Genomic DNA, 24417 nt, shown 5'->3' with positions numbered 1-24417 from the left:
TCGTGGTACCGTCACACTCTGACCCCAGCATGTGTACCTAATAAAGTGACCACCGAGTGTAGGTGCCTTACAAATGAATGACATTTAAAAAAAGAAAAGAAAAAGACCACACACCAACCGCTATGTTTCACTATATTTATATTATATCATTATCATTAAATTCAATGTAGTACCTGAAACTAACCACACAGGGTGGACAGACGACACTGCCCACCCTCAACACACGGTCCCAGCAAAGAGAGAAAAGAGACAGAGAAAGGCACAAAGAGTTCTGAAACTGAGAAAAGGACACAGAACATGATGATGTGGGGGGCGGGGGATGCATAGAGACAAATACACGAGCAAAGAAAAGTCCAGTAGAAATGACCGGGTAGGTTCTGTGGTGCGAAAGAAAACAGGCAAGCTCTAAACTGAATGATGAGTGAAGACAGAGCGACACCGATGCAGGCAGAGGCTGATGACGAGACGACAGACACAGAAAGGCACAAGTAGAAAAAGTAGGTATTTTCATTGACATTTTCTGCTAATTGTTTTTTTTTTTTTTTTTTTTTTTTAAACCCTTGATGAATGGAGGATGAGGTTGAGGAGGAGAAGACAGCATGAAAAGAGAGTGAGGGATACTGTGGCCTAGAGAATGAGGCATTATAGCAAATCTTATTTTTTTTTCCTTCTTTTTATCCCAAAAATAAAAAAGGCACAAAGACATGTCAACTGAATTACATGATGGAGTCGGAACAAGTGTTACATGGAGTAAAGCATACAAAATAAAAAGGTGTCTTAAAAACAAATAAAATTAATACTATTATTCTGACCATCATTATTATTTCCATCAATATTATTGTTATTGGTATCATCAATAATTTCTCTCTGAAAGAAAACACATCTCTCCCAGTTCAGCTTCTTTTCGTCGTGTGTGTCAAAGAGAAAAAAGAGAGACATATACTGAGTGACTGAGGTAAATGTTTCCTGCCTGCTCTAGTTCATGTGCCACTCAGACCCAATACATTACACACACTGCTGTGTTTAGACAACGTCGCACCAAACTCCATTTAAAAACCTGTCAATTTAATGAAGCCTTGCGCGGTGGCCAACGTGTTCGCTGACGAACTTCACAACACAATTGGGAAGTTTTCCTTCAATCAGCTTTCACGCAGTTCCCAAATTATCCCTTTTTAAAAGTAATTTCAACAAGTCTGCCTAAAGTCTTGTTCCTCTAAAATACACTATGTGATGGAGAGAATGACTGCAACTTGTGATTATTTTTGTATTCAGATTCATTTTTTGATTGATCGATAAATTGTTGAGTCAATAAAATGCCAGAAGAGCGTGAAAAATCCAGATCAAAATTTCCAGGAGCTGTAGGCAAAGTCTTCAAATTGCTTTTTTTAAATGAACAAAAGTTTAAATACTTAATTTACAACCACGTAAAACAAAGAAAAGCATCAAATCCTCACATTTGAAAAGCTGGAACCAACAAATGTTTGGCATTTTTGCCTGATAAACAACTTTAACAATTTACTGATTAACAAAAGGGTTGGAAACTAATTTTCCTTTGACTGACTAATCAATTAATCGACTAATCATTTCTGCACCTCTGGCCAGTAGTGACCAACAGATTCTACTAAAAGAAACTTTCACTTGGTGAAATCTCAGTTTTTCAAGATGCTGATTCTTTACTGATGTTTACCCAATCACGTTTGTCGATGTGCAGCTATAAGAAGAATAACAATAATAAACATGGAGAATTTGGGGGGTTTTTTTCTTTAAACTAAAAAAGAAAATTTGGTAATACTTCCAAGGAGGGCAGCCTTTATGAAGGGTTTATAAGTATTAATTAATGGCTTATTAATGGTTAATACATCATTTTCTAAAGCTTTTTTTTCCCCTAAAACATTTGAGAAGCGAGGTTTTATGGAAAATTCCTTTGGCTGGTGTTCACCACGTTTGGTACAACTTTTGAACAAGGTGCCTACATAAAGTTGTAACTAATGGCTTTATAAACGGTTAAAAGGGTGTTTAATGTTGCTTTATATGACTTACAAAGTAAGAAACCCATGAGCATTCATTAATGATTACCTACATTTATGATTGTTTATTGAGTGACTTATCAACCATTAATGAAGCCATCAGTTACTAATTATCAACCCGTTATTAGGAAGTGGAACCAATCCTTTCAGTCATTTCCAGTTACTTTTTTTTTTTTTTAAGTTTTGGCATCATGATTACTGACTGACTTAATTTTTTTTATAAATATCAGAAATTTAGCTTGACATAACTTCAGTTCAGTTCAGTAAAAGTAGTAGTGCTCAACCTACACACAGCGGGCAAACACACAACGCCAACGCTGAACCCAGAAAGTGACTAAAATACATCCTCTCATCACTGCACTGGGACCCATCTTCATCCCATTTATCCCTTATTTGCCACCTGAAGCTGGCACGTTGTTTTTTTTAATTTATTCAAGGTAGCACTGGCTAGTTGGCAGGTCGAACTCTTCTGAAGTCAACTTTAGTGTCATATTTATGTTTTCTGTAAATCCAATCTGCCAATGACCCCAGTAACACTCGTCATTTCAAGTGTCGCACCTGGATGAAATCCAGAAGCGAGTTCGTGCGTTTCTGTTTACAAAAAGCCACATCAGAAAAAAATCTGACTGCATCCGTGCTGCATTTCCCGGGCCGGATACAAATCGGGGTCGGCCCTTCTCCAATACACCTGAAGCTGTGCGGTAACTTCCGAAACACCCCCGGAGAAAAACCTATGCATTTATGCGGATCATTCAGTGGTTGCACTGATCAGGGATCAGATAACAGCAGCATCTTACACCTACTGTGTGAACGTATTTCTTGAAATAGGTCGAGCCGTTTTTTCATGTCACCTTAATGATACAGGGGATAATGGCGGCTTATTTTAGTGTAATTTCAGTGTAACTTCTGCTGCTGTGATCACAGGGTACAGACCCCTGTTACACCGTAATCCGGGACCCATCACACCCTGTGACCTTATTTAGAAAGTCTGCTAAACTGCCGCTGTGACCGTTTTTAAATCGCACCCTCTTGCATGCTCTATTTTGATAGCTGTTACCGAATGTGATGCCAGCAGAGCATCCAGACAGGGTCACAGATTTTGGTGGCTGTGACTTTGTTGTACTGAAATTTGTGGCTGGTCAGACTCTAGACTGTGACACTAGAGGATGGACTAAATGAAAAAGACCAAAGTGTCGAACAGGTACTGTCAAGTGAGGCGGCAGTGCTCTGAAGAGAGACCGGTACACTACAGTTGGTGCACAAACTTTACACTTGTCTAACTTTTCATTTCTAATATCTGAATATTACACAGCTAGAAAAATGTGTTTCCTTGTCTAAATATTATAGGGTCACCCTTTGGCCCAACAGGCCGACCTATTAAAATAAAGTACGATAAAAACATGTCCAGAGGCAGTCCAGCTGAAATTCAGATCTCCCTGTAGACGCCTGTAGAAACTGTTTAATGAAACAGTTACACTTGGGAAGAGTGAACATCACATATGGGCCTTGAAGACACGGATGCATTTACAACTCTTCGTCGGATTTTATTCTGTCTGTAACGCTTCTCGGTCGCATCCCCACTTGGCTTTTTTGCTATCGGACAGCTATCGGATCCACTGAAGACGCAGGCAGTGGCTCGTCGTGAGCGGGATCAACCTCACGCTGCTAGTTCAAGCTCCAGTATCGCCGGACTGGACTGGGTTGCACCAGCTTTTTCATAAATCCATCGCTAAGTTTGTGAGTGGTCCTTCCTGAGCTTCCAGCGACTACCAGCTAGTTTTCAGACTGGTGATTTACTAGATCAGGTTGCACCATTAAAACTCCAGAAATGTCCGGGCCAGTAGAGAGTTGGGTTATGTGTAAATCTGTGTGTTTTAGAGCCAGTAGTATTCATACAGTTTTTAATGAGTGGAGAATTTACTCATTAAGTGAAATGTTATTGGCATAAAGTTTCATAATTTGAGGTATGTTGTTATTTGTGTGAAATGTAATTTAAAATCGTCGAGATTTACATCATTATTTGACAGCATTAAACAGCAGTTTCACCTGCCAGTTACTCAGTGGTGGAAGAAGTACTCAGATCCTTTGGTCAAGTACTAGTATTAGTAGGACTGCACTGAAATACTCCATTACAAGTAAAAGGCCTGAATTTAAAATGTTATTTAAATAAAAGTACACAAGTATTAACAGCAAAATATACTTTAAGTATCAAAAGTGAAAGCACTCATCGTGCAGAACGGTCCCCGTCATAGTGCTGAATTCCTGTATGTATTATATTATAAGATTACGAACACCGATGCATGTTAATTTTATGATGTCGTAGCTGGTCAGGATGGAGCTAATTTTTACTACTTAATATACAGACATTTTATCAAAAATGTCAAACTATCTGTCAGTTTCTTCACAGTAGAGGAGCAGCTGATTTTCTTTGTTTTACGTCATTTATCTCATAAACTCTTGGGGTTGTGGATTTGGGGTTGGACGATCATTTAATTAATCAATTAATTGGATAATGAAAACATTAGTTGCGGCCTAGTTTAATCGGTAACAAAGGATTGTATTTTATAAGATCACAGGTTTTTTTTCTTAATCTGTAAAGTAACCAGCAACTGGAGCTGTCAAAAAGATGTAGCAGAGGCAAAAGTACAATATTTCCCTCTGAAATGTTGTGGAGTAGAAGTAGTATAAAATGAAACTACTCAAGTAAAGTACAAGTACCTAAAAAAACTGTACTCAAGTACAGTACTTAGTTACATTCCGGGACTGCAGTTACTATGTGTAAATAGCGAGTAACATACTAACCTCTATGTGAGAACTAGTTTCTGAGGTGCAACCGGCGGCACTGTGTAAAACTCCTCTTCCGTTAGAACGAGTCTGAACTAACAAACAGCTGCTGCAGCCGGCTCCCGGTGCCTAAAACTCAGGACAAGTGGCACTGGAGCAGTAAGAACATGTAAATCAACATCAAGCCATTAGTGTTAGTATTATCATCATTATACATTCAGTCACATACTGTGTTTAACGTTGATCTTAAATGAAATATTTCAAGTCAGTTTGGTGTTCTAGCTCTTTCAATCACACATGAATGTAATTGTGTGCCCACGTGAACGTTTTCCTTATATTTTGGCTTTAATTTGCCAGCTGTCGAACCTTTAAGCCAGTGCAATGTTTTTTTTAAATGCAGTTTGCTGTAACGCCGTCTCCGCAGCAGTGAGAGTGTAATGTTTTGGGTCTAACTGCCACAGTAGAAATGTCTGTAGACTATGTTTGGCCTCTGGCTAGCATGTGCTGTCTTGGCAGGACCACTGTGAGGTATTGGGACTGCTGGCTTCACAGGGCTCAAGCTCTCACTACTGTTGCCTGCTGTGAGGCGTACCGGCAAAAACGAAGCTTATCTCACTAGAAAAATAAAAAGAAATGTACCGCTAAGTTAGTGTTTTAAAGCTGCTCTCGCCCGTCTCTCCGTCTGCTTAGTCCTCTCTCTGTCTCGTATAGTGTTAGTACTTTTACACCTCCTCCTCCTCCTCCTCTTCTCCTCACTGGTTATGAATGGCTATGATGTACGCCGCCTCATCCAATCTCACTTTCGCTCTCCTCCCACACACACGCAAACGCACGTACACACACGCACACACACACACGGACACACAGTCGGATACACACAAACACACATACACACAACACACAAAACAAAATAAAACACACCCAACACGCACTCTCCCCACCCTCCTTCCCTCTCTTCATCAAGACACACACAACTGCGCACCGCACGCACACCACACACACATCACACACACACACCTCCAGATACACACAAACACACATACACACTCCTCCTCCCCCTCCTCCTCCTCCTCCTCCTCCTCCTCCTCCTCCTCCACTACCACCTCCGCTGCCTCCGCTGCCTCCTCCTCCTCCTCCTCCTCCTCCTCCTCCCCCTGTCGCTGCCATCGTCACCGCAGTCGCTCCTCCTCCCGCTCCCAGCTCCGAATCATTTCCTCTCTCCTGGGGCGGAGTCGGGGGCGGTGGCCGGCCCGGCGGCAGGGGAGGAGGCTGAGGAGGGCTACGGGGTCTGCTGGTCAAGTCTACACGGAGGAGAAAGAGAGGAGAGAAAGAGAAAAGAAAGAAAAGGGGGGAAATGAGCGAAAAGTGTAAATAAAGGAAGGCAGAAGGGAGAAGGAGGTGGAGGAGGAGAAAATAAGGCCAAAAGTGTAAGGGGGTGAAGTGATAGCATAGTTGGAGAAAAGGAGGGTGAGAGGTAGGAGAGAAAAAGAGAAAATGACAGTGAGTGGCCGGTTAGGTGGAAGGAGTCTGCGGTCATGGAGTCCATGGGAGTCATGGAGGCAGTCCAATTCAAGGAACACACACACACACACACACACACACACACACACACACACACACACACACACACACACACAGACACACACAGACACACAGACACACAGACACACAGACACAGACACACACAAAGACACCCAGACACACACACAGACACACACACAGACACAGACACACACACACACAGAGTTCTGCTGACCTGCTGACACGCGAAAAACATTGACAATTGTCTCTGATCTCATGATATCAGTCGATAGTAGTGATGACCAGTAATCCAGGGTTTCTTGCGGCGCAGTACAGTCGCCAGAAACAAAGAGCGCCTCCCTTAACATGAATTAGACTTCGATGAAAGCAATATTAGGCGTCAGGGAAAAACAAGTTTTATTTAATGAGTGAGGTGACTGATTAAAACGTCATCATCTACATTCAGTACGTTTAGGTGCACTTAAAGAAACCAGTTACTCAGAGGAACCAGGTCTCTGACTGTAGCCTGGTTATTTCCGTGCATGTAAACTTACTGACTGATAATGAGACATGTCAGAATCAGCTTGATTCAACTCAGCAGATGACAGTGACTGATTGGTCACATCGTATTGTCCTGTTTGACCATCAGGCAGCCTCAGCTCTTTCAGGACACTTCTGCCAGGAGGAGAACTGAGCACATTACTCCTGTTCTTAATCTTTACCCTTCCAGTTAGTTACGGGACAGATTGTAAAGTGCTGCTGTGCTGCTGATCTGTTTGAAGGATATAAACCCGGCGTGGCTGTCGGATCTTTAGGAAGCTTTTAGCAACGATGCTTCACACAGATGGAACCAACTTCATGATCAACTTAAATGATCCAGGCTTTAAATTCAAATTGAAAAATCTGCTAATATCCTGTGAATTTGATTAATTAGGTTTTTCCTTTATTAAAGTGGAGCATCTTATTACTGCACTGTAACTTATTTCTTAAAATCAAATTTTATTCTATTTTAATAGCCTCTGTGATTGAAAGGTGCTCCACAAAATCGAGTTGACTAAAGTTTTCTAACTAAAACATTATCTGACAGAACATAACAGTGTATTGTTTACTGTTCTGCTCTGTTCGGTTCGGTTCTACTTCTTTGCTCCACCGTTCTCTAACGAGAAAAACAAATCACCTCATTCAGTCCCTCTCATCCATCCATACACTCCCTCCCTCTCAGACTTGCTTTCAGCCGAGTCCGGTCTCACTTACACACAGTCAGAGATGGGGGTTGATGGAGAGTCAGGATGGCGCGTGGTGATGACGTCACAGACTGTAGGCCGACTGCCTGCCCTGTCCCGGCCTGCAAGGGATGAGCCAACGGATACAACAAACAACAACAACAACAAACAACAACAACGACAATAAAAGAGAGGTCAGAACACCGATGGGTGCAGTAGCACAGTGGGCAGATGGAAAAGGCTGCAGCGGCACATAATGTAGGTGAGTGGAGGCTGTTATCAAAATATGTGTGGTTCATGTCTATTCTTGACGGTCATCTCAAAACATTTAACAAGGTGAACTCCTGCTGAACACTGACAGCCATGCTGCCGTGTAAAGGCATTTTCTGTTTAAGAAATCAATTGGAGCAATGTCCAATGCCTCTTAAAGAAACAAATACATGTTGTTTAAGATCTAGCATTGCATCGCAATCTGATTCTAGATGGGTGGAGAAGGGGGGGGGGGCGCAAAGGAGGACATGAGAGATGAAGTAGAAGAGTGACGGGCACAAAGCGGGAGAAGATATGGCTGACTGGGCTTTCAGCAACCGTAGATATCATGCAGTTTGTAAGTGAAAACAGCTTGGCCGGCATGCATGTGCACACGGATACGGAGACATCTGATGGAGTGGAGTCCAGCTTAACAACACACACCTTCATGGTGACCATCCAGGCTTTTGCCACCCGGTTTTCAACAGGCAGTGGAACAGCTGGCTGAGACATTTAGACTAGTTCTAACTAAACTTTTTGGGGACTGACTGAATTGTGTATACTCTACAGAGCTTTTCAGGCATGGATTATGTCACATTGCTGCCTTTCTGTAACAACTGACTGTTTTTTCCCCGGTTAAAAGGGGTTTGTTGGGGGGTTTTTCCGTACCGAATCCAGAGTGTCATGTGCTGCGCAGATTGTGAAGCCCCTGACGCATATTTAGGATATTGTGCTATATAAATAAAATTAAACTGACTGAACAGTACTGGCTTTTATCATTCAGACATAGGTGTCCGTGACTTTAATGATCCTTACAACTGTCCTTTTTCTAGCTTGCACGCACGCTATTTCAGGGGAGATGTGCTCTACTCTTCATGATGTTTCTAACTTTGGGTAGAAAACAAGTATTGTAACTTACAAAGAAAGAAAAAGGACTATGCAGTTTACATTTTATCCCCTGAGCTGTTGTTTCGGCAACAGTATCCCTTCATTAGATCGTCTGAAAAATAAAGTCTACACTAAGTTGCTCCTGATTTCTTTCCAAGGCACTCTACTTGTTCCTTACAGCCTTTATTGATGTAAAGGCCACAATGCTCGGTGATATTTGCCATCTTGCCCACAAAGGGAGCAGTTTGACTGCTGGAGAACAGCTGTGGGTTGGAAAATAATAATGTGAAGGAACGAGAGTGTTTTCTGTTCCCTCTAGGTCTCCATTAATGATGACTTGACAAATAAACTCCCTCATCAATTGCATCATCTCTTAGAGAACTCTGCTATTTTATAGAGTCCAACAGAGAGAGGAGACGTTTGGTTCGGACTGTTTGCTGTTTGACGTCCATGTAATGTAACAGGTCTGACCAGTACGAATGCTGCCATGACTTGCATGTAAAAGTGACTCAGGCTATTATTCAGACATGAAACCAACATTTTAAAATTGCCATGTCTGAAAGGGGCTTAATTTGTTTCCTGTATGACCTCTGTTGATGGTTTTGCCTTATGCCTCTTTGTATTCTTAAACGCGGAGTGTTGGGCTCGCTCATACCTGGCTGGCGAACTGCGGTGGCACCCACGAAGCTGATGAGCGTGACATCTGAGGCGCCGCCAGACTCCAGGGGGATTGGGTGCACCCGGAAGTGCTCCAACATGTCGAAGATGGACTGGAACCAGAGGTGCTGCACTCGACACTGACCGTCCTCATTCAGGGACAGACGGAGGTGCTGAAGGGAAGAGAGTTAAGTCGGTTGAGGACTCAGTGATCAAAAGTCAAACATTCAACAGAAGTCATTGTTTTTCCCATTAAATTTAATTTGAAAACATTTTGTATCTTATAATCATAAGTCTAACGCCAAACATTTTCCTCTTCGTAACCAAGACTGAAGTCGTGTGAGAAAATGTTGGAAGGTGATAAAGTTAAAAGAGCCTTTTGATAGATGGAACAAAGCGTCTACACTAAAATCCAATATATTTCAATTGCAATCAGCAATATACCTAGAGCTGAGACAATTAGTCAAATAAAGGTTAGTCACAAAAGAAAATTATTCTAAAACTATTCAGATATTTGATTAACTCTATTAGTTCCAGCTTCTCAAATATACAGATTTCCTGGTTTTCTGTGTTTTATATGACAGCACACTGAAAGGTTTCTGGACTGTTACTTAGACAAAACAAGACATTTGAAGGTCTTGGGCTCTGCATCTGTGATCGACAATTCACACTATCTTCTGGCATTTTGTAGATCAAATAATCTATTTATGTATTGAGAAAAATTTCTGCGAAAAATCAATAATGTAAATAATCATGACATGACATCATGTCGACAGGCGAGAAAACTTCACCATTTCAGGACACTGTAGAGCTGGGTATGCAGAAAATGACTGCAGTGTTTCATCTCAATATTTCCACTTTATTAGTACTTGGATCTCATTTTTCTACCTTTGTCCAGGTTCTGTCTTCACCCAGAAGTTCTCCTGGACTCACCTTGGCCTTGCCCTGAAAGTTAAAGGTGAGGACATATTCTCCGCGCCGTGTCTCGCTCTGGCGAACCAGAAAGACGCCGTGGCTCGCCGGGCCTCCAGCCAACACCAGCTGAGCGGCTTTGAGGCGGGACAGGGTGCCGTGAAACCACTGACACTCACTGAGAGGGTGCTCCACCGCCTCCGCAGACGTCACCTCAGAGAACAGGAAGGACCCTGGATGTGTGAAGCGTACATACAATACGTAAATACAAAACGTGGTAAATGTTGCATTTTTACAGCAAATATCTGACATTACCAAAAGAGAAGACATGAAGAAGACTGGAAGACCACAGTCCATGTTACAGTATGTATCAGCAGTCAGATGTGTGCAAGTAATCAGTGGCCGTTAACAATATCTTTGGTATCATTTCAAATTGAGTCCGTTTAAAGCAGTATCTTTAGGTGTTCATCCCAATTACTCCAACATAGACATATTAATGTTCATGTTAATGCTGGACTTGAAAATTTGAGATTTCTTTCTTTTCACAGCCTTACTGCTGCAAGACACATGACAGAAGGAAGCACCATAAGATTCTAAAGATTAATGCTGAATTACAGCTGCAATACTGTGAAATAAGGCGCAACTGCATGTCAGTCAACATGGCAATCCCTTTGAAACAAAAAAGACCATAGTTTTGGTTCAGTGGCTGAATTTGTATCGGATGGTATTAACCTGTGGCATCTGGCGTCTCAGCAAAAGGTGTGCCCAGGCTAGCCCCGCCTGCCCCGAGAATACGGCCGTCCGGTTCGTCGAGAGGGGCTCGAGGTGGCAGCTCCGGTGGGAGAGGATCCATCAGAGGTGAGGAGCCTCCAATACCTCCATAACACACTGACACAACAAACAGGAACAGTAGAAAATTCTAGGCCTGAATGTTGACTGACTGTTATCTATATTAATATGTCAATTTATTAACACATGAAAAACAATCAATATGACGGGAACTGGTCTAGAGCAAGAACCTGACAAACTCTCCAGATTACCATGACATGATTCCTGATTATTTTGGTGAACCCTTGACCTTTCTTCATCATCATCAGGTCATCAGGTCTGGGCAGTCTGTTAGGAAGGAGTTTTCTCTGATGAATCTAAGTCCAGCACTCCCTCTCTTTTAGCTCTGGTTTTGGTCTACACCAGCTGCTGAGGGAAACCTCTGGCTCTTTAGCGACTAAATGCTCCACTATGTTCACCAGCTGGTCTCTGACTGTGTCTGTCTGCTGTTTGGTGATAGTTTACAGTGGCTCTATCAAAACATTTACACCATGACCCCAAAAACGAACATATCGTAACACCCCCACTGTTCATTTGCCATTATGATGCACCTAATAAAAGCACATTCAGCACTAAAGGAATAGTAGATGGATTTCTCCACGGGGCTTCTCCACAACCGTCAAAAACAGTAAAGACTTAAGTTTTTTTTAAACGGTGCAGCCCTACTGCAAGATAGAGCTCTTTTCCACTACAGGAACTTAATATCTCGTAACCTGTAGCTTCCGATAACCTGAAGTTGTGAGAGCCCGTAAGGTCTTGGTGCTCCTGTAGGTTCTTCTTGTGTTTCCACTGGGTATAACAAACCGTAATGTTTTGGATTCACGCAATTAACAAGGTAAAACCGCTAGCCGATACCAGGACAGACAAATGTTACATTTTTATTTTAATGTTTGGCAGGCAAATGCAGTTCAGCTGTGGGACAGACAATGATGGAAAATGTGGCACTAATATTGATTTTCTTTCACCTTTACATGTGATGACTCTTAAACATCAGTACTGTTAAATTAACAGAAGACCCGCAGCCACAGTAGGCGCCCAACAGAACAGAGCAAAAAGAGCACACCAGACCAGCCACTGTCTCACACACATACCTTGTGAAAGACGGTCAACAATCTCGGGAGTTCCACTGATGTCTAACGGCCCCCCACACACACCTTCAGCATCTTCCTGTTCACTGTCGGGGAGAGGAAGCAGTTATAACCCAGACACAAAGCTGCTGGAGATCCTATTAGGCAGCAGAAGGTACAGCAACTTCTGCTTAAGCTGCCGTACGCCGTCAAACACATTATGCCCTGGTGCCCCCGTTCATTACCTGAGACAGATGCCGTTCCTGATGTCGCTCAGCCAGGCTCTCATCTGAACAGCATCTCGTGTCTCGATCACATACTGCGCCGAGCCTTCCAGCTGAGAGGGAATGAAGCAGAAGAAAAACACCGGGGATAAAGCTTTAGATTTGGACAGTGGACAATTATTTGAAAGAGCAGGTTCATCTCTGATCATGTCTATCGTTAAACTAGGAGCACTGACTGTCTTGTGTCAAAATCAAATCCTTTTTCCTTGTATTTTCAGGTTATTCCTTAAAATCGGTTCAAATGTCATTCTCAGGTATTCGGTGCCTCTGAAGTTCAAACGGTGGAGTCTGCATAAACTGCAGCAGAATATTCTCAGTGTGAATGCAGACTGACTGGCAATTCAGATTAGACACGAGACATCAGTGGTGCATTAATGCTACTGAAGCATACACCTCTTTCATGAAGGTTATGATGTTCAGTTTGTTTTGAGACTGTGTTAAAGAGGTGTTGATTCAAATGTGTGATCATTTTAGAGGCAGCAGTTTGTGTTGCTGTTGATTTGTATTGCATTATATGGACAGATGTCCCATTTATATCAGTTTCAATAAAAAAACTGAACTTCAGAACCTTCATGGAGGAGGATTTATTACTGCACCGTTGGACTGGACTGGATTAGTTTTAGCTGGTGGACCCAATAAACTGCCAACTGAAAAAAATGAAAGTGTATCTGTTCTCTGAGACCGATGTGGAGCACCGAGTACATGCCACATCATTACAGTGCGCACAGTTCAGTTCCAGTTGCAGACCTTTGCTGGATTTGACCCCCCCAACATCAAATAACGTCCAAAAATGCCCAAAACAAATCTTATATAAAAAACAATAAACGTTGCAGAGGTGGATTACCCTTGACAAGCAAATCAGTGAAGAAAGGTAAGACAGTGCAGATTACCTGCAGCAGAAATGTGTTCTCCTTGTCAGGGACCTCCAGCGCCGTGGTGCTCCTCACATCCACGATTGAGCAGCAGGGGACAGTCAGCCGGGGCTTTGACGACTGAGGAGACAAACCAAGCGAAATCGATAACTGGTTTTTCTCCTTTATAGTTTCATACTTAGCTATCAACACAAAAATGGGAGTTTGCTGTAATACAGGGAGTTATGAAGTGGACTATATCTTCCCTCTGATTATCAACTGCTCCCAGCCAAGAAATATTCCCGCACATAACCCCTTTTAAAACACAGCATGTTGTTTTTAGACTTCTGTTTTTGTACAGATTAAACAAAGGAGAGATAACGTGTTAATCGTAGCTCTTTAGAGGTGCTGACAGGAGGATTTTGTTACCTTTGGACAGAGCCAGTCGAGCTGTTTTAATGATTTTTTTTTTCAATTTTTTATTTTTATGCTTCATTTTGTGATCTTCTGTAGATGCTCATATTGTATATAACATTCTAGCTTTTAACTTTTAAAGATACATACTGTGCATCGGTTCTTGTATTTCTGCTGCTGTGACACCTAAATTCCCCTGCGTGGGATCAATAAAATGGATCTAATTTCATCTCTACCAACTGTAACAACTGTGAACGTGCTTTGCTGTTTCACAGGAGGGAAACGCTTACTTTTGGTGGAATGAAGAATTCCAGGTAGTACTCTTCTCCCCGATCACCACCCTCTCTGTCCCTCTCTCTGAGGACCAGACGACATTTATGCCAGCGTCCACCTCTCCAGGGCACGTTCCCTCCACTGGCCAGAGGCTGCGCTGGTCCTGTCTGAGCTGCTGCAGATGAAGCTGAGGCAGCGTTGTTGTTGTCCGTACCGTGATGCAGCAGACCAAACGAAAAGCCAGAGAAGCCGTGGCTCCCACTTAACTCGTCGTTGGACGAGCTAACGCTCACCCCTCCCTCCCTCACCAGCCGGCCCACCTTCCTCGGAGGTCCCATGGCAGCAGCGGCAGCACTGCTCGGAGGCAGAGTGGAGGACGTGGAGTGAGAGCCGGCGGTGGTTGGAGTGAGGACAGGAGGGGGGGATCTTGACAGTCTGAGCTTCTCCAGACGATGGCTCCACTTCTCCTTCTCACCTCCTTCACCGTTGCTCCGCCGCCGGTCCCGAGCAGCCTCCGAAAGAGACAGAGAGGTGGCGCTGCTTGAAGATGAGGGAGGCAGAGAGGAGGAGGAAGAGTGGGGGAGGGAAAGGGGCATGGACAGAGAGACAGGCATGGAGGAGGTGGGTGTGGGAGGCTGTGTACCAGAGTTCCTCTTTGAGGTTGAAACAAAGCTAGCGTCCTGCACACCCATAGTGTAGCTGTAGCTGGAGGGCAGCTGGCTCTGGGCTGAGTCACTGGAGGAGCTTCGCCAGTGCAGGATGCCCCGGACACTCCCCCGAACACTACGACCCACACTCCGCAGTGAAAAGCGTTTCTTCAGTTTGTTTTTGGAGGAGTTGGGCGTGCTGTTACCTTTGGAGTCGGGCGGAGGAGTGACGGAGGATGAGGAAGGTGGAATCTGAGGAGTGTGGGAGGGGTCAGCACTGTCCACCTCTGTGGACTCTGCGGCTTCCCGATCTTCTGCATCAACATCCTCCCCAACAGACGAAACCCCGAGCCAGCTGTCCTCCTCTTCCTCAACTGGTGCTTCCCCATTCCCAGGGGCCATCATGGCCCCTCTCTCTTCACGCCTCCCGTTGTTCCCTCCTACTGAGGAGCAACACGATGAGGAGGAGGATGGCGGCAGTATTTGGCCATGGGCATAAGAATCTTGAAACCTGTCCCCGCTGCGGTTCTCTAACACCAGCCGTGTCGGTGCAGGCTTGGATAGAGCCCGCGTCGTGTTATTTGGGGGACACGGGAGGACTGCTCCACCGGTTGCTGAGAGGGGTGAGACAGCCTCCTCTTCCAGGGAAGTAGCATCTGACTGGGGAGCCCAGCTCACCATTTCATCCCTCCCAGAAGCACAGCTCGGCGGAAGCGCCCCCTCCAGCTCACTCTGGAAATGACGAACAAAGCGGTCGGTGAAGCGCCGGCAGAAGGCGGCTGCTGAATCTGGGGAGTAGTGGGGGTTTTCCTGGAGAAAAGCCCGAAAGTGGCGTGCAAAGTCACCGGCTGCAACGCGGGCATGCAGCTCACAGAATTCGGTCCAGCTCAAGCAAGGCGAGGGGGAAGGTGTGGGGGTGTCTGAGAGGGAGGATGGGTGAGCCTGGGGTGGAGGGCTCACCAGAGGTGGGAGAGGAGGCGGCCGAGGGGACAGGGGCAGCAAAGAGGGAGATGGTGGGGACGGAGATGGAGAGGGTGATGGAGGCAATGGAGAGGAGTTTGTCGCCCGTGGGCTGGGCGGGGTTAAAAGAGAGCCGTTCATGCTCCCGAAAGGCCAGGGACGCCAACTGACCCGATGGTCTATCAAATCAATTCAAACATACAACAGAAACCTGAAGTGATTGCACAGCTGGGGTAACCGACAGGGGGCAAACACGGCACATTGGTCTAATAATTTACAAATGAGTGTGAACTGAAGCGTTGCGCTCAACCCCATCTAAAACGAAAAAGTTAAAAAGACAATGCACCAGACCCATGCAAGATGGGGTTTCAAAGAGGTCAAATATCTCCAAGGCTAAGCTGTTTGCTACATTATTTTGTGCAATTAAATACTTTAGTGTTTCAACAAGAAAGTATGGGTTTTAGCCAATAAATGGAAGGGTAGAGGAGGAAAGATGAGTGGGATTCACAAGGTCTGCCCCTTCTTCATCGTCTGTCATAGATCCAGAGAAGTGTGGCCACATCCTGTAAAGAAAAAAAAAAAAAAAAAAAAAAAAACAGACACAAACTTGAACTTGAACTTGAACTTCAGTCTGTTTATAGTGAATATCACCAAAAGGTCTCTGCACACTTTATAGGTCAAAACAAAAACATCAGATCTGACACACAACTACGAGAGCTTACGGGTACGCATACACACACACTGGTAGAGTCCCAAACATACAGGTAAGGATGTCAAAACAACAACGGCACTAAGGTTAAGAAATTAAGAAGGTTAGTGCAACAATAACAGAACTGAAGGCAATAGTTGTCAGAGTAGAGGTCTGTTGATACCAGCCAGTAAAACTAGAAGGAGCCATGGCACAAAGAAAACAATGATGGTTCTAAAAGAGTTTTAGATTTGACAATTTCAACAGAGCTTCCTGAATTTGCAGTCAGAGTTTATTTCAAAGGTGGGGACCTCTACTCTTTAAAAAACGTTCCTTTAAAATCTTGGAACAGTTAAATAACCAGCATGAAGACTGCATTAAGATTTTACAAGACAAATCACATGATCAGTTCATAAAATACCAATTATTAATGCATTATTATAGATTTAACCACCCAAAAGTATATAAATTAGTTCAAATAAGCTTCAACTCCACCACCAGCTACAATAAATTAAAATGCTTCTTACAAGTTTATGCATCAGAAATGAAAATCAGTAATAATAATCAAATAATCTCACGTAAAATAGTATAGCACAAGTAAAAATAATCTAATGACATAATATATAATGGCATAACAGTCATCGGGACCGGTTTTCAGCATTGAGTACTTTTACTTTTAATACTTTAGGTACATTTTCCTGATTACTTCCATACTTTTACTTGATCAACTTTTTCAATGCAGGACTCCAATTTATTAAGTATTAAGTATTCTTACAGAGTGGTATTAGTACCACTGATTATTTTCCTTACAGATTAATCTGCTGATTTCTTTCTCGATTAATTGACTGATTGTTTGGTTTGTAAAAAATTCTGACAATGCTGAGGCACAATGTTTGTTTTTTTCAAACCAACAGTCCAGACCTCAAAAAAATAAAAATAAAAATAAAAATTTTAATAAGTACAAGTAAAAAAACAGCAAAAAGTGGGAACCATAAAATATTTGATATTTTTGAAAGAAAAATGACTTAAACAATTATCAAAATAGTAGCCAATTCATTTTCTGTCAACTGAAAAATCCAATAATCAACTGATCATTTCAGCTCAATTTGTATTTACTGTTTGGCAGTTTAAGTTATAGTATTATGAATTCCCATAAACATAGAAGGATATTTAATACATGTTTCATGATCATACCCTCCAAAGTTTCAAAGTACCATGGAAACCAGTACAGAAGATATGACCTAGAATTATGTATTAGTTTAGATTATCTCCACAGCTGCAACATTAAAGTGATGTACACATTAATCCTATGATATAATGTACATTTTTATGAAATGGGCCATTCTGCATAATGGTTACTTTTACTTTTGGTACTTAAAGTATATGTTGGTGCAAATACTTTTACTCAAGTAAGATTTATAATGCAGGACTTTTACTTGTAATGCAGTATTTTTACAGTGTGGTATTCGTATTTCTACTTGAGTAAGAGATATTAGTACTTCTTCTACCAGTACATACTTTTACTTAAGTAACACTGTCAATGCAGGACTTCCACTTGTAATGCAGTATTACTACAGTGTGGTATTAGTACTTTCACTTAGGTAGATAATCTGAATACTTCCCAGGAGATTCATGATTTCTACCTACAGATAATGCATCTTAAATCAGAGGTTAAATCCGGTAAATAGCCTATTAGATCAACTGGCCTCACTCGTTAGCTTGCTAACATGAACTAGCAATGTGAGTCTTGCTCATTCAGCTTTCTTTTAAGACGTGTAAGGTTAGCGAGCTAACAATAGCTACCTGACGTCCACTTGCTTACGGTTCTGCCGTTCATCATCATCCTCATTTAGCGGTGTCGGTCAGATATATCGTATTTTGAGGTGTTTGCTGTAACCTGTGGCTGAGTTGACCACATATTGAATCATCCGACAGCAGCTAACGCCAAAGATTCTTAGCGAGCTAGGCTAACCGTTAGCCACTTAGCTCGCTATTAATAAACCAGCTAGCTAGCTATCAATATTGCTTCAGCAACTTGTACTGTGTTGTCTGTACCTGTATATCACAGTCCAGTGCTTTCATCCGTGTCTTTGGGTGAAACTGGCACGTATTTCACGACTCTCTCACAACGGAACAATCATTTTCGTATAGGTTGTTGTTGTTGCTAAATATGAATATTGCTATGCCTTGCCTGGACCCCGTTCTTCTCGCACTGCCCCGTTTCTCGCGATAGTTGGGAGGTCGGCGAGTGCAGCGTCGGTCGGTTTCCACAGCTGCCGTGAAAAAAACCGCTGGATTTTATGATGAGCGAGTCGTGACCATCAACACCGGGAGCAAACGGTGGGAAAAGGGGAGAGAGTCGCACTTCCAGCCGACCGCGTCTCACCAACAGGCGGACAAACTGAACCAGTGCTGGTCCATCACTGAGACCCTGAGACTCCTCAGTCCCGAAGGGGGTCTCGGCTCAGTCAAACCTGTCTACATTAAGGTCCGTCCATCTGCGAAAGCACCGGGGCACCACACCACGGCCCTTCTTCACTCATCCATGTGAAGTTTTGAGGAGAGATAATTTAAAAGTTGTGGACTCTCAAACCCAACGAGACCCCCCTTTTCCCTCATTCGGGGTTTTCAGGTTTAGTGGGACCGGCTGGTGGGACACCGATCTAAAGAGCGTTTTAAAGCAAAGGCATCAGCTCTCTCGGATAATTCAACTGATCTGCTATAAATTTCATTTTTTTTCTCTTACGCGTCTGTAGGTTAGTGACATGGACGCGGAGCTCAGAAGACACGAGCTCTACACCCACGTCTACGTGCATAACATGTGGACACTGTAGTTATATGGACTCGGGTTTTGAAAACCACGGATTTGACTTGAACAACCGACCTCCGCGTTACAGCACAGCAGCTTTAACACCCTGAGCCGCGTCGTCAGCGCCGCACGTTGTCCGCGCACGGCGCCGCGGAGATGCCGCATTAAGCGCCGCCCGCGCGAGTTTTCCCCCTTCACCCGAAACCTCTGTCCCGGGCCTACGGACGCCCCCGGCGCACAGTGCTCACGGTGCGACGTCCGAGGGAACCAGAGGTGACGCTGCGCATTCTTATTTGACGGTGCGCTCAGAGGCGACGCCGCCTCTTCAGCCGGCCGAACGTATATTTACTTGACAACATCGTCTCTAGGGTCCGGTTCGATTCGGTTTTCCCGGGACACGTCAACCAGTCTCAGTTTGACGTTCGGCCACGCCCACGACGATGATGTCACACAGGTAAAAAAAAAAGAAAAAAAAATTACTGTGGAGTGTCCGGGCAAGATTTTAGGAGAAACCATGTGTATTGGTTCCATCGAGTCAAATGGGAAACGAGAGACAATGTTTAAATGTCCCACTTTTTGCTGAACACACTCTCTGCACACACACACACACACACACACACACACGTCAGTGGTGGAATGTAACTAAGTACATTAAGTACTAGGTATTGTATTTTGAGGTATTTGTATTTTACTTGAGTCTTTTCTCTCATGCCATTTTATACTTGTACTTCACTACATTTCAGAGGCTTTTTTTCCCCATTAAAAGTTTTTTTTTCGGGTGGGGGGGTTAAATAAATAAAGACAGACAGTTTGCATGCACAAACAACCACACACACACACACACAACTAATTTGTAGCTAATACGAAACAAATTAAAAGCTAAATCCAAGTAAACAAACGTGTCTTTGGCTTATTTTAATTAAGATTTTTCCATTCAAAACAAATGAAGAGCTTATAAAATATGGAGCTTCGTCACGTCAAATACAAGTGCAGCTGAAACGATTAGTCGATCAATCGATTAGTCAGTTGTCACAGAAAACCAATCGCTAACAGGAGTTGTTCAAGTCATTTTTCATTTGAAAATGCCTTTTCAATGCAGGACTTTTACCTGTAATAGAGTATTTTTACGGTGGGATATTGGCAGTCTACTTTTACTTCAGTACTGTTTGGGGCTCTTTGTCACATTTCCGGTGTCTATGTGTTGGTAACAGTTTCACCGAAGATCCTTTTTCCCTCCAAACTTGTCAGGTGATTTGATTTTAAATAAGAGTTTGAGCCCCAAAGAGGTGGAACTATCACAGTTCAAAGAAAAATCAAAAACAATCCAAATCTGTGACTCAGAAACTTTTCTTCTTTCCTCCCGTGAATCATCTGACGACCCCTCAGCTTTATGTGGTGGCCCTCTGGAGGGGCCCTAGGACTTTTACTTAAGTAGAGGATCTGAGTGATTCTTCCACCACTGCCTCTTGTCTCCTATCAATATATCAATAAATGGTCACGGTCGTTAAAAGCTAACTTCATTTTTAAAAATTTTTTTTTTATAAAATCGGCCTTGACAGTGTCAGCTCCTTGTTGGATTTTCAAGAAATCCACTTCCTGGATTGGTGAATAGTTAGCTCAACAACACCTGGACAGGTACGGTCCCTTGACAAGGAAAACAATGTCGGGGTTTCTGTTTTTGTGGGTTTGACAAATTGTTTTGTTTTGTTTTTTTTTGTTCCAGTAAAAACTGTAGTTTTTGAGGCAGTTTTCTTTTCCTGGTTGTTCAAGGAAAAGTAGTACAAGTTTAGACTCAATTAGTTAATGCATCGGAAATATTTTATTTTGTAATTTAAACCCAGGAAGTTGAATGATTTAAATAAATGAATAACTTGAAGTGTTCTAAAGATGACACCCGTAAGGACAAAATAAAAACAACTGAAAAAATTCAGTTTGATTTTCATTTTCTTCTTTATTGCAATGTTCAGCAAAGCAGAGATGAGAAATATATTTACATTTTTAGGATCTTCACAGCGTATATATCACATATATAAAAAAAGATTCAGAGTTATGAACAAAAGGAAAACAGGTACAGTTGTATTTCAAACAGTCCCAGTGAGGATTTTTAGTCCACCTCCTCAATAGTGGGCCCCTGGGAGCCGGCCTGTGCCCGGTCTCTACAGCCGCCTGCAGGCGCTCCTCCCTGGTACAACTTGCCGATGATGGGGTTACACACTTTCTCCAGCTCTTTCTGCTTGTGTTGGTACTCCTCTTTATCAGCCAGCTGGTTTGTCTCCAGCCAGGTGACGGTCTCATCACAGCTCTCGATCACCCTCTTCTGGTCCTCCTCGCTAATTTTGCCCTTCAAGTTGTCGTCCTGCACGCTGCTCTTCATGTTGAAGGCGTAGGACTCCAGGGAGTTCTTGGCGGCGATTTTGTCCCTCTGGAGGTCGTCCTCAGCTTTGTATTTGTCGGCGTCCTGCACCATCCTCTCGATCTCTTCTTTGCTCAGTCGGCCCTTGTCGTTGGTGATGGTGATCTTGTTCTCTTTGCCGGTGCTTTTGTCCACCGCAGACACGTTCAAAATGCCGTTGGCGTCGATGTCGAAGGTGACCTCGATCTGCGGGACCCCTCGTGGAGCAGGTGGGATTCCTGTCAGCTCAAACTTGCCCAGCAGGTTGTTGTCCTTGGTCATGGCTCTTTCGCCTTCGTAGACCTGGATGAGGACCCCGGGCTGGTTGTCAGAGTAGGTGCTGAAGACCTGGGTTTGTTTAGTGGGGATGGTGGTGTTGCGTTTAATCAGGGAGGTCATGACTCCTCCGGCCGTCTCGATACCCAGGGACAGAGGCGCCACGTCCAGCAGCAGCAGGTCCTGAACATTGCCCGAGGTATCGCCCGTGAGAATGGCGGCCTGGACGGCAGCACCGTAAGCCACCGCCTCATCTGGGTTGATGCTCTTGTTCAGCTCCCTGCCGTTGAAGAAATCTTGCAGGAGTTTCTGGATTTTGGGGATTCGGGTGGAGCCTCCCACCAGGACCATGTCGTGGATCTGCGCCTTGTCCATTTTGGCGTCCCTCAGGGCTTTCTCCACCGGCTCCAATGTTCCCCTGAACAGGTCGGAGCACAGCTCCTCAAAGCGAGCCCTGGTGATGGAGGTGTAGAAGTCGGTGCCCTCAAACAGAGAATCGATCTCAATGCTGGCCTGGGAGCTGGAGGACAGGGTCCTCTTGGCCCTCTCGCAAGCTGTGCGCAGCCTCCTCAGGGCTCTCTTGTTCTGACTGATGTCCTTCTTGTGTTTCCTCTTGAACTCCTCCACAAAGTGGTTGACCATGCGGTTGTCAAAGTCTTCCCCACCCAGGTGAGTGTCTCCGGCCGTGGCTTTGACCTCAAAGATACCGTCTTCGATTGTCAGGATGGACACGTCGAAGGTGCCCCCACCCAGGTCAAAGATCAGGACGTTACGTTCCCCTGACTTGCTTCTGTCCAGACCGTAGGCGATGGCGGCTGCCGTCGGCTCGTTGATGATCCTCAGGACGTTCAGCCCTGCGATGACGCCTGCGTCTTTAGTCGCCTGTCGCTGGGAGTCGTTGAAGTACGCTGGGACCGTGACGACTGCGTTGGACACCTTGTGGCCGAGGTAGGCCTCTGCGATCTCCTTCATCTTCACCAGGACCATGGAGGAAATCTCCTCAGGATTGAAGGCTTTGTCCTCCCCTTTGTACTCCACCTGGATTTTGGGCTTCCCTCCGTCTGACACCACCTTGAAGGGCCAGTGCTTCATGTCAGCCTGCACCACTGGATCGTCAAACCTTCTTCCAATCAGTCTCTTGGCATCAAACACAGTGTTGACGGGGTTCAAAGCCACCTGGTTCTTGGCCGCGTCGCCAATGAGCCTCTCGGTGTCAGTGAACGCCACGTAGCTGGGGGTGGTCCTGTTGCCCTGGTCGTTGGCGATGATCTCCACTTTCCCGTGCTGGAAAACCCCCACACAGGAGTAGGTGGTGCCCAGGTCGATGCCGATCGCTACACCTTTGGCTGCAGACATGGTCGCCGGAGACGGTCGCCTGCCAGACGGGGAAACGACCTTTTAGAGACTAAGCGTCAGCCCACGTTTCACAGGCCACAGTTATACCCACCGGTGTTGGTTTAGTTAAATATCGTTCGTTCTTTTCAGGAAGAACATTTGAACTGTGCACGAAAACATTTTTAAAAACTCTACGGAAGTGTCTGCTCCACTTGCGTTACTTCAAAATAAAACACACCCCCATGGCTGAACCTCGTACTCACAGGTTGGTGTTTCCTTGTTGGTCTGTGCAGTGAAGAGGGCCGAGCTTCTCTTTCCTCTCCGGGTCTTGTGCCGCGGTCGGATCCGTTTCTGTCGCTGTCTCGGCTCCCGCGCCTGCCGCTTTATACCCGTGGGAGCTGACCGGAGGCTTCCAGACGTTTCTCGCGCGACCACGTCAAGCCGGCGTCTGCAGGCCGGCGCGACTTCCGGTGACCGGTTCCAAAATAAAAACCCGTCTCGGTGAACACGAGCCCCAGGCGGCGGAAACGACCGAGCGCTCGTTTTATTGTGAAAGAGCGGCCTCGCACTGTCGCCGGCCACTTCGCGCAGCTTTAGAAAGAACCGTCCAGAAACACCTGGACCAGTGGCGCGGAACCCAGAGACGTCCAGACGGAAACTCCTCATTCGGAAAGGTATTTGCTGGCTGTTTGTTATTGGTTTGTAGCACATTCGCACAAAAAGTCCACACCGACTGCCGGTCTGTGCTGGAAAAGCTCGGCGGCGGCTGACGGGTGGGTGTCAAGAAATATCATGTGCTGAATAAAACTTTATTCATCCAACAGCAGGTTGCCCTGACATGCAGAAAGGTCACACACGGCAGGTGCGGCTTCGTATATGAAATACATATTTACACGGCACAGGGGTGTAGTAGTGGGGGGGGGCAGACCCAGACCCCAGGGGGGCAGACCCCAGACCCCAGGGGCCCCAGATGGGGCCCGTAAAAAGTGGCCCATCGGCGTATACACAGTCTCGGCGGGGCCCCCTCCCCATTTTAACACAAACAAATGAATCCAGACACGCGTTTCGAGGTGTGAGGCTGAGCGGCGTCCCAGGTGGGGCCTTTAAAAAGCCTGGAATTTAAAAAGTTTTCATCTGCAGTTGTGAGATTTGACACGATTAGAAGCAGCATCACTACACTATTGTGTCACATCATCACACTGTTTATAATACAGCGAGGCAGAAAGACAGCGATCAGAGGGAGAGCAGCTGTTGTGTAACGCTGCTTCCCAAGGCGAGCGGCTGTAAGGATGTAATGGTCGTCGGCTTGCCGATAAATGAAGAAGCTTTTCC

The 24417-nt window shown here is 44.6% G+C and overlaps 2 protein-coding genes across 3 annotated transcripts; both read right to left on the bottom strand.

The window, feature by feature from the left end:
- Window positions 1–6039: 6039 nt before the first annotated feature.
- sh2b1 (SH2B adaptor protein 1) lies at window positions 6040–18533 on the bottom strand. 2 transcript variants are annotated; one of them, XM_040123847.1, is made up of 10 exons: window positions 18329–18533; window positions 13996–16148; window positions 13331–13432; window positions 12402–12493; window positions 12181–12263; window positions 10994–11149; window positions 10283–10494; window positions 9348–9522; window positions 7587–7677; window positions 6040–6112 (listed from the first exon to the last, which is right to left on the bottom strand). In XM_040123847.1, exons 2-10 carry the CDS (start codon window positions 15724–15726, stop codon window positions 6091–6093), a joined length of 2664 nt encoding a protein of 887 aa, XP_039979781.1. In that variant the 5' UTR covers window positions 15727–16148; window positions 18329–18533; the 3' UTR covers window positions 6040–6090. The 2 variants fall into 2 exon arrangements, with proteins under 2 accessions (XP_039979781.1, XP_039979780.1); XM_040123846.1 differs by lacking the exons at window positions 6040–6112; window positions 7587–7677 and having other exon boundaries at window positions 8795–9522.
- A 2480-nt stretch (window positions 18534–21013) lies between these two features.
- Window positions 21014–23480, bottom strand: LOC120788238 (heat shock 70 kDa protein 1). Its single transcript, XM_040123848.1, has 2 exons — window positions 23349–23480; window positions 21014–23125 (listed from the first exon to the last, which is right to left on the bottom strand). The coding sequence occupies exon 2, from the start codon at window positions 23104–23106 to the stop codon at window positions 21187–21189; it is 1920 nt and encodes a 639-aa protein (XP_039979782.1). The 5' UTR covers window positions 23107–23125; window positions 23349–23480; the 3' UTR covers window positions 21014–21186.
- Window positions 23481–24417: the final 937 nt, after the last annotated feature.

Source organism: Xiphias gladius, chromosome 3 (assembly GCF_016859285.1).
Source record: "Xiphias gladius isolate SHS-SW01 ecotype Sanya breed wild chromosome 3, ASM1685928v1, whole genome shotgun sequence".
In the NCBI taxonomy this organism is placed as follows: Eukaryota; Metazoa; Chordata; class Actinopteri; order Istiophoriformes; family Xiphiidae; genus Xiphias; species Xiphias gladius.
Note: the sequence above shows the minus strand (reverse complement) of the source record. Positions and strands in the feature narration are given on the sequence as shown.

Bases quoted from the DNA above. Each gene is read 5' to 3' on its own strand.
- sh2b1 (XM_040123846.1), bottom strand. From the start codon at position 15,726: ATGAACGGCTCTCTTTTAACCCCGCCCAGCCCACGGGCGACAAACTCC. The intron at 12,264-12,401 runs GTAATGAACGGG...TCTCCCCGACAG, and splicing joins AGGAACGGCATCTGTCTCAG to TGAACAGGAAGATGCTGAAG. The intron at 9,523-10,282 runs GTGAGTCCAGGA...TCTTCCCTTCAG, and splicing joins ACTTTCAGGGCAAGGCCAAG to CACCTCCGTCTGTCCCTGAA.
- LOC120788238 (XM_040123848.1), bottom strand. From the start codon at position 23,106: ATGTCTGCAGCCAAAGGTGTAGCGATCGGCATCGACCTGGGCACCACC.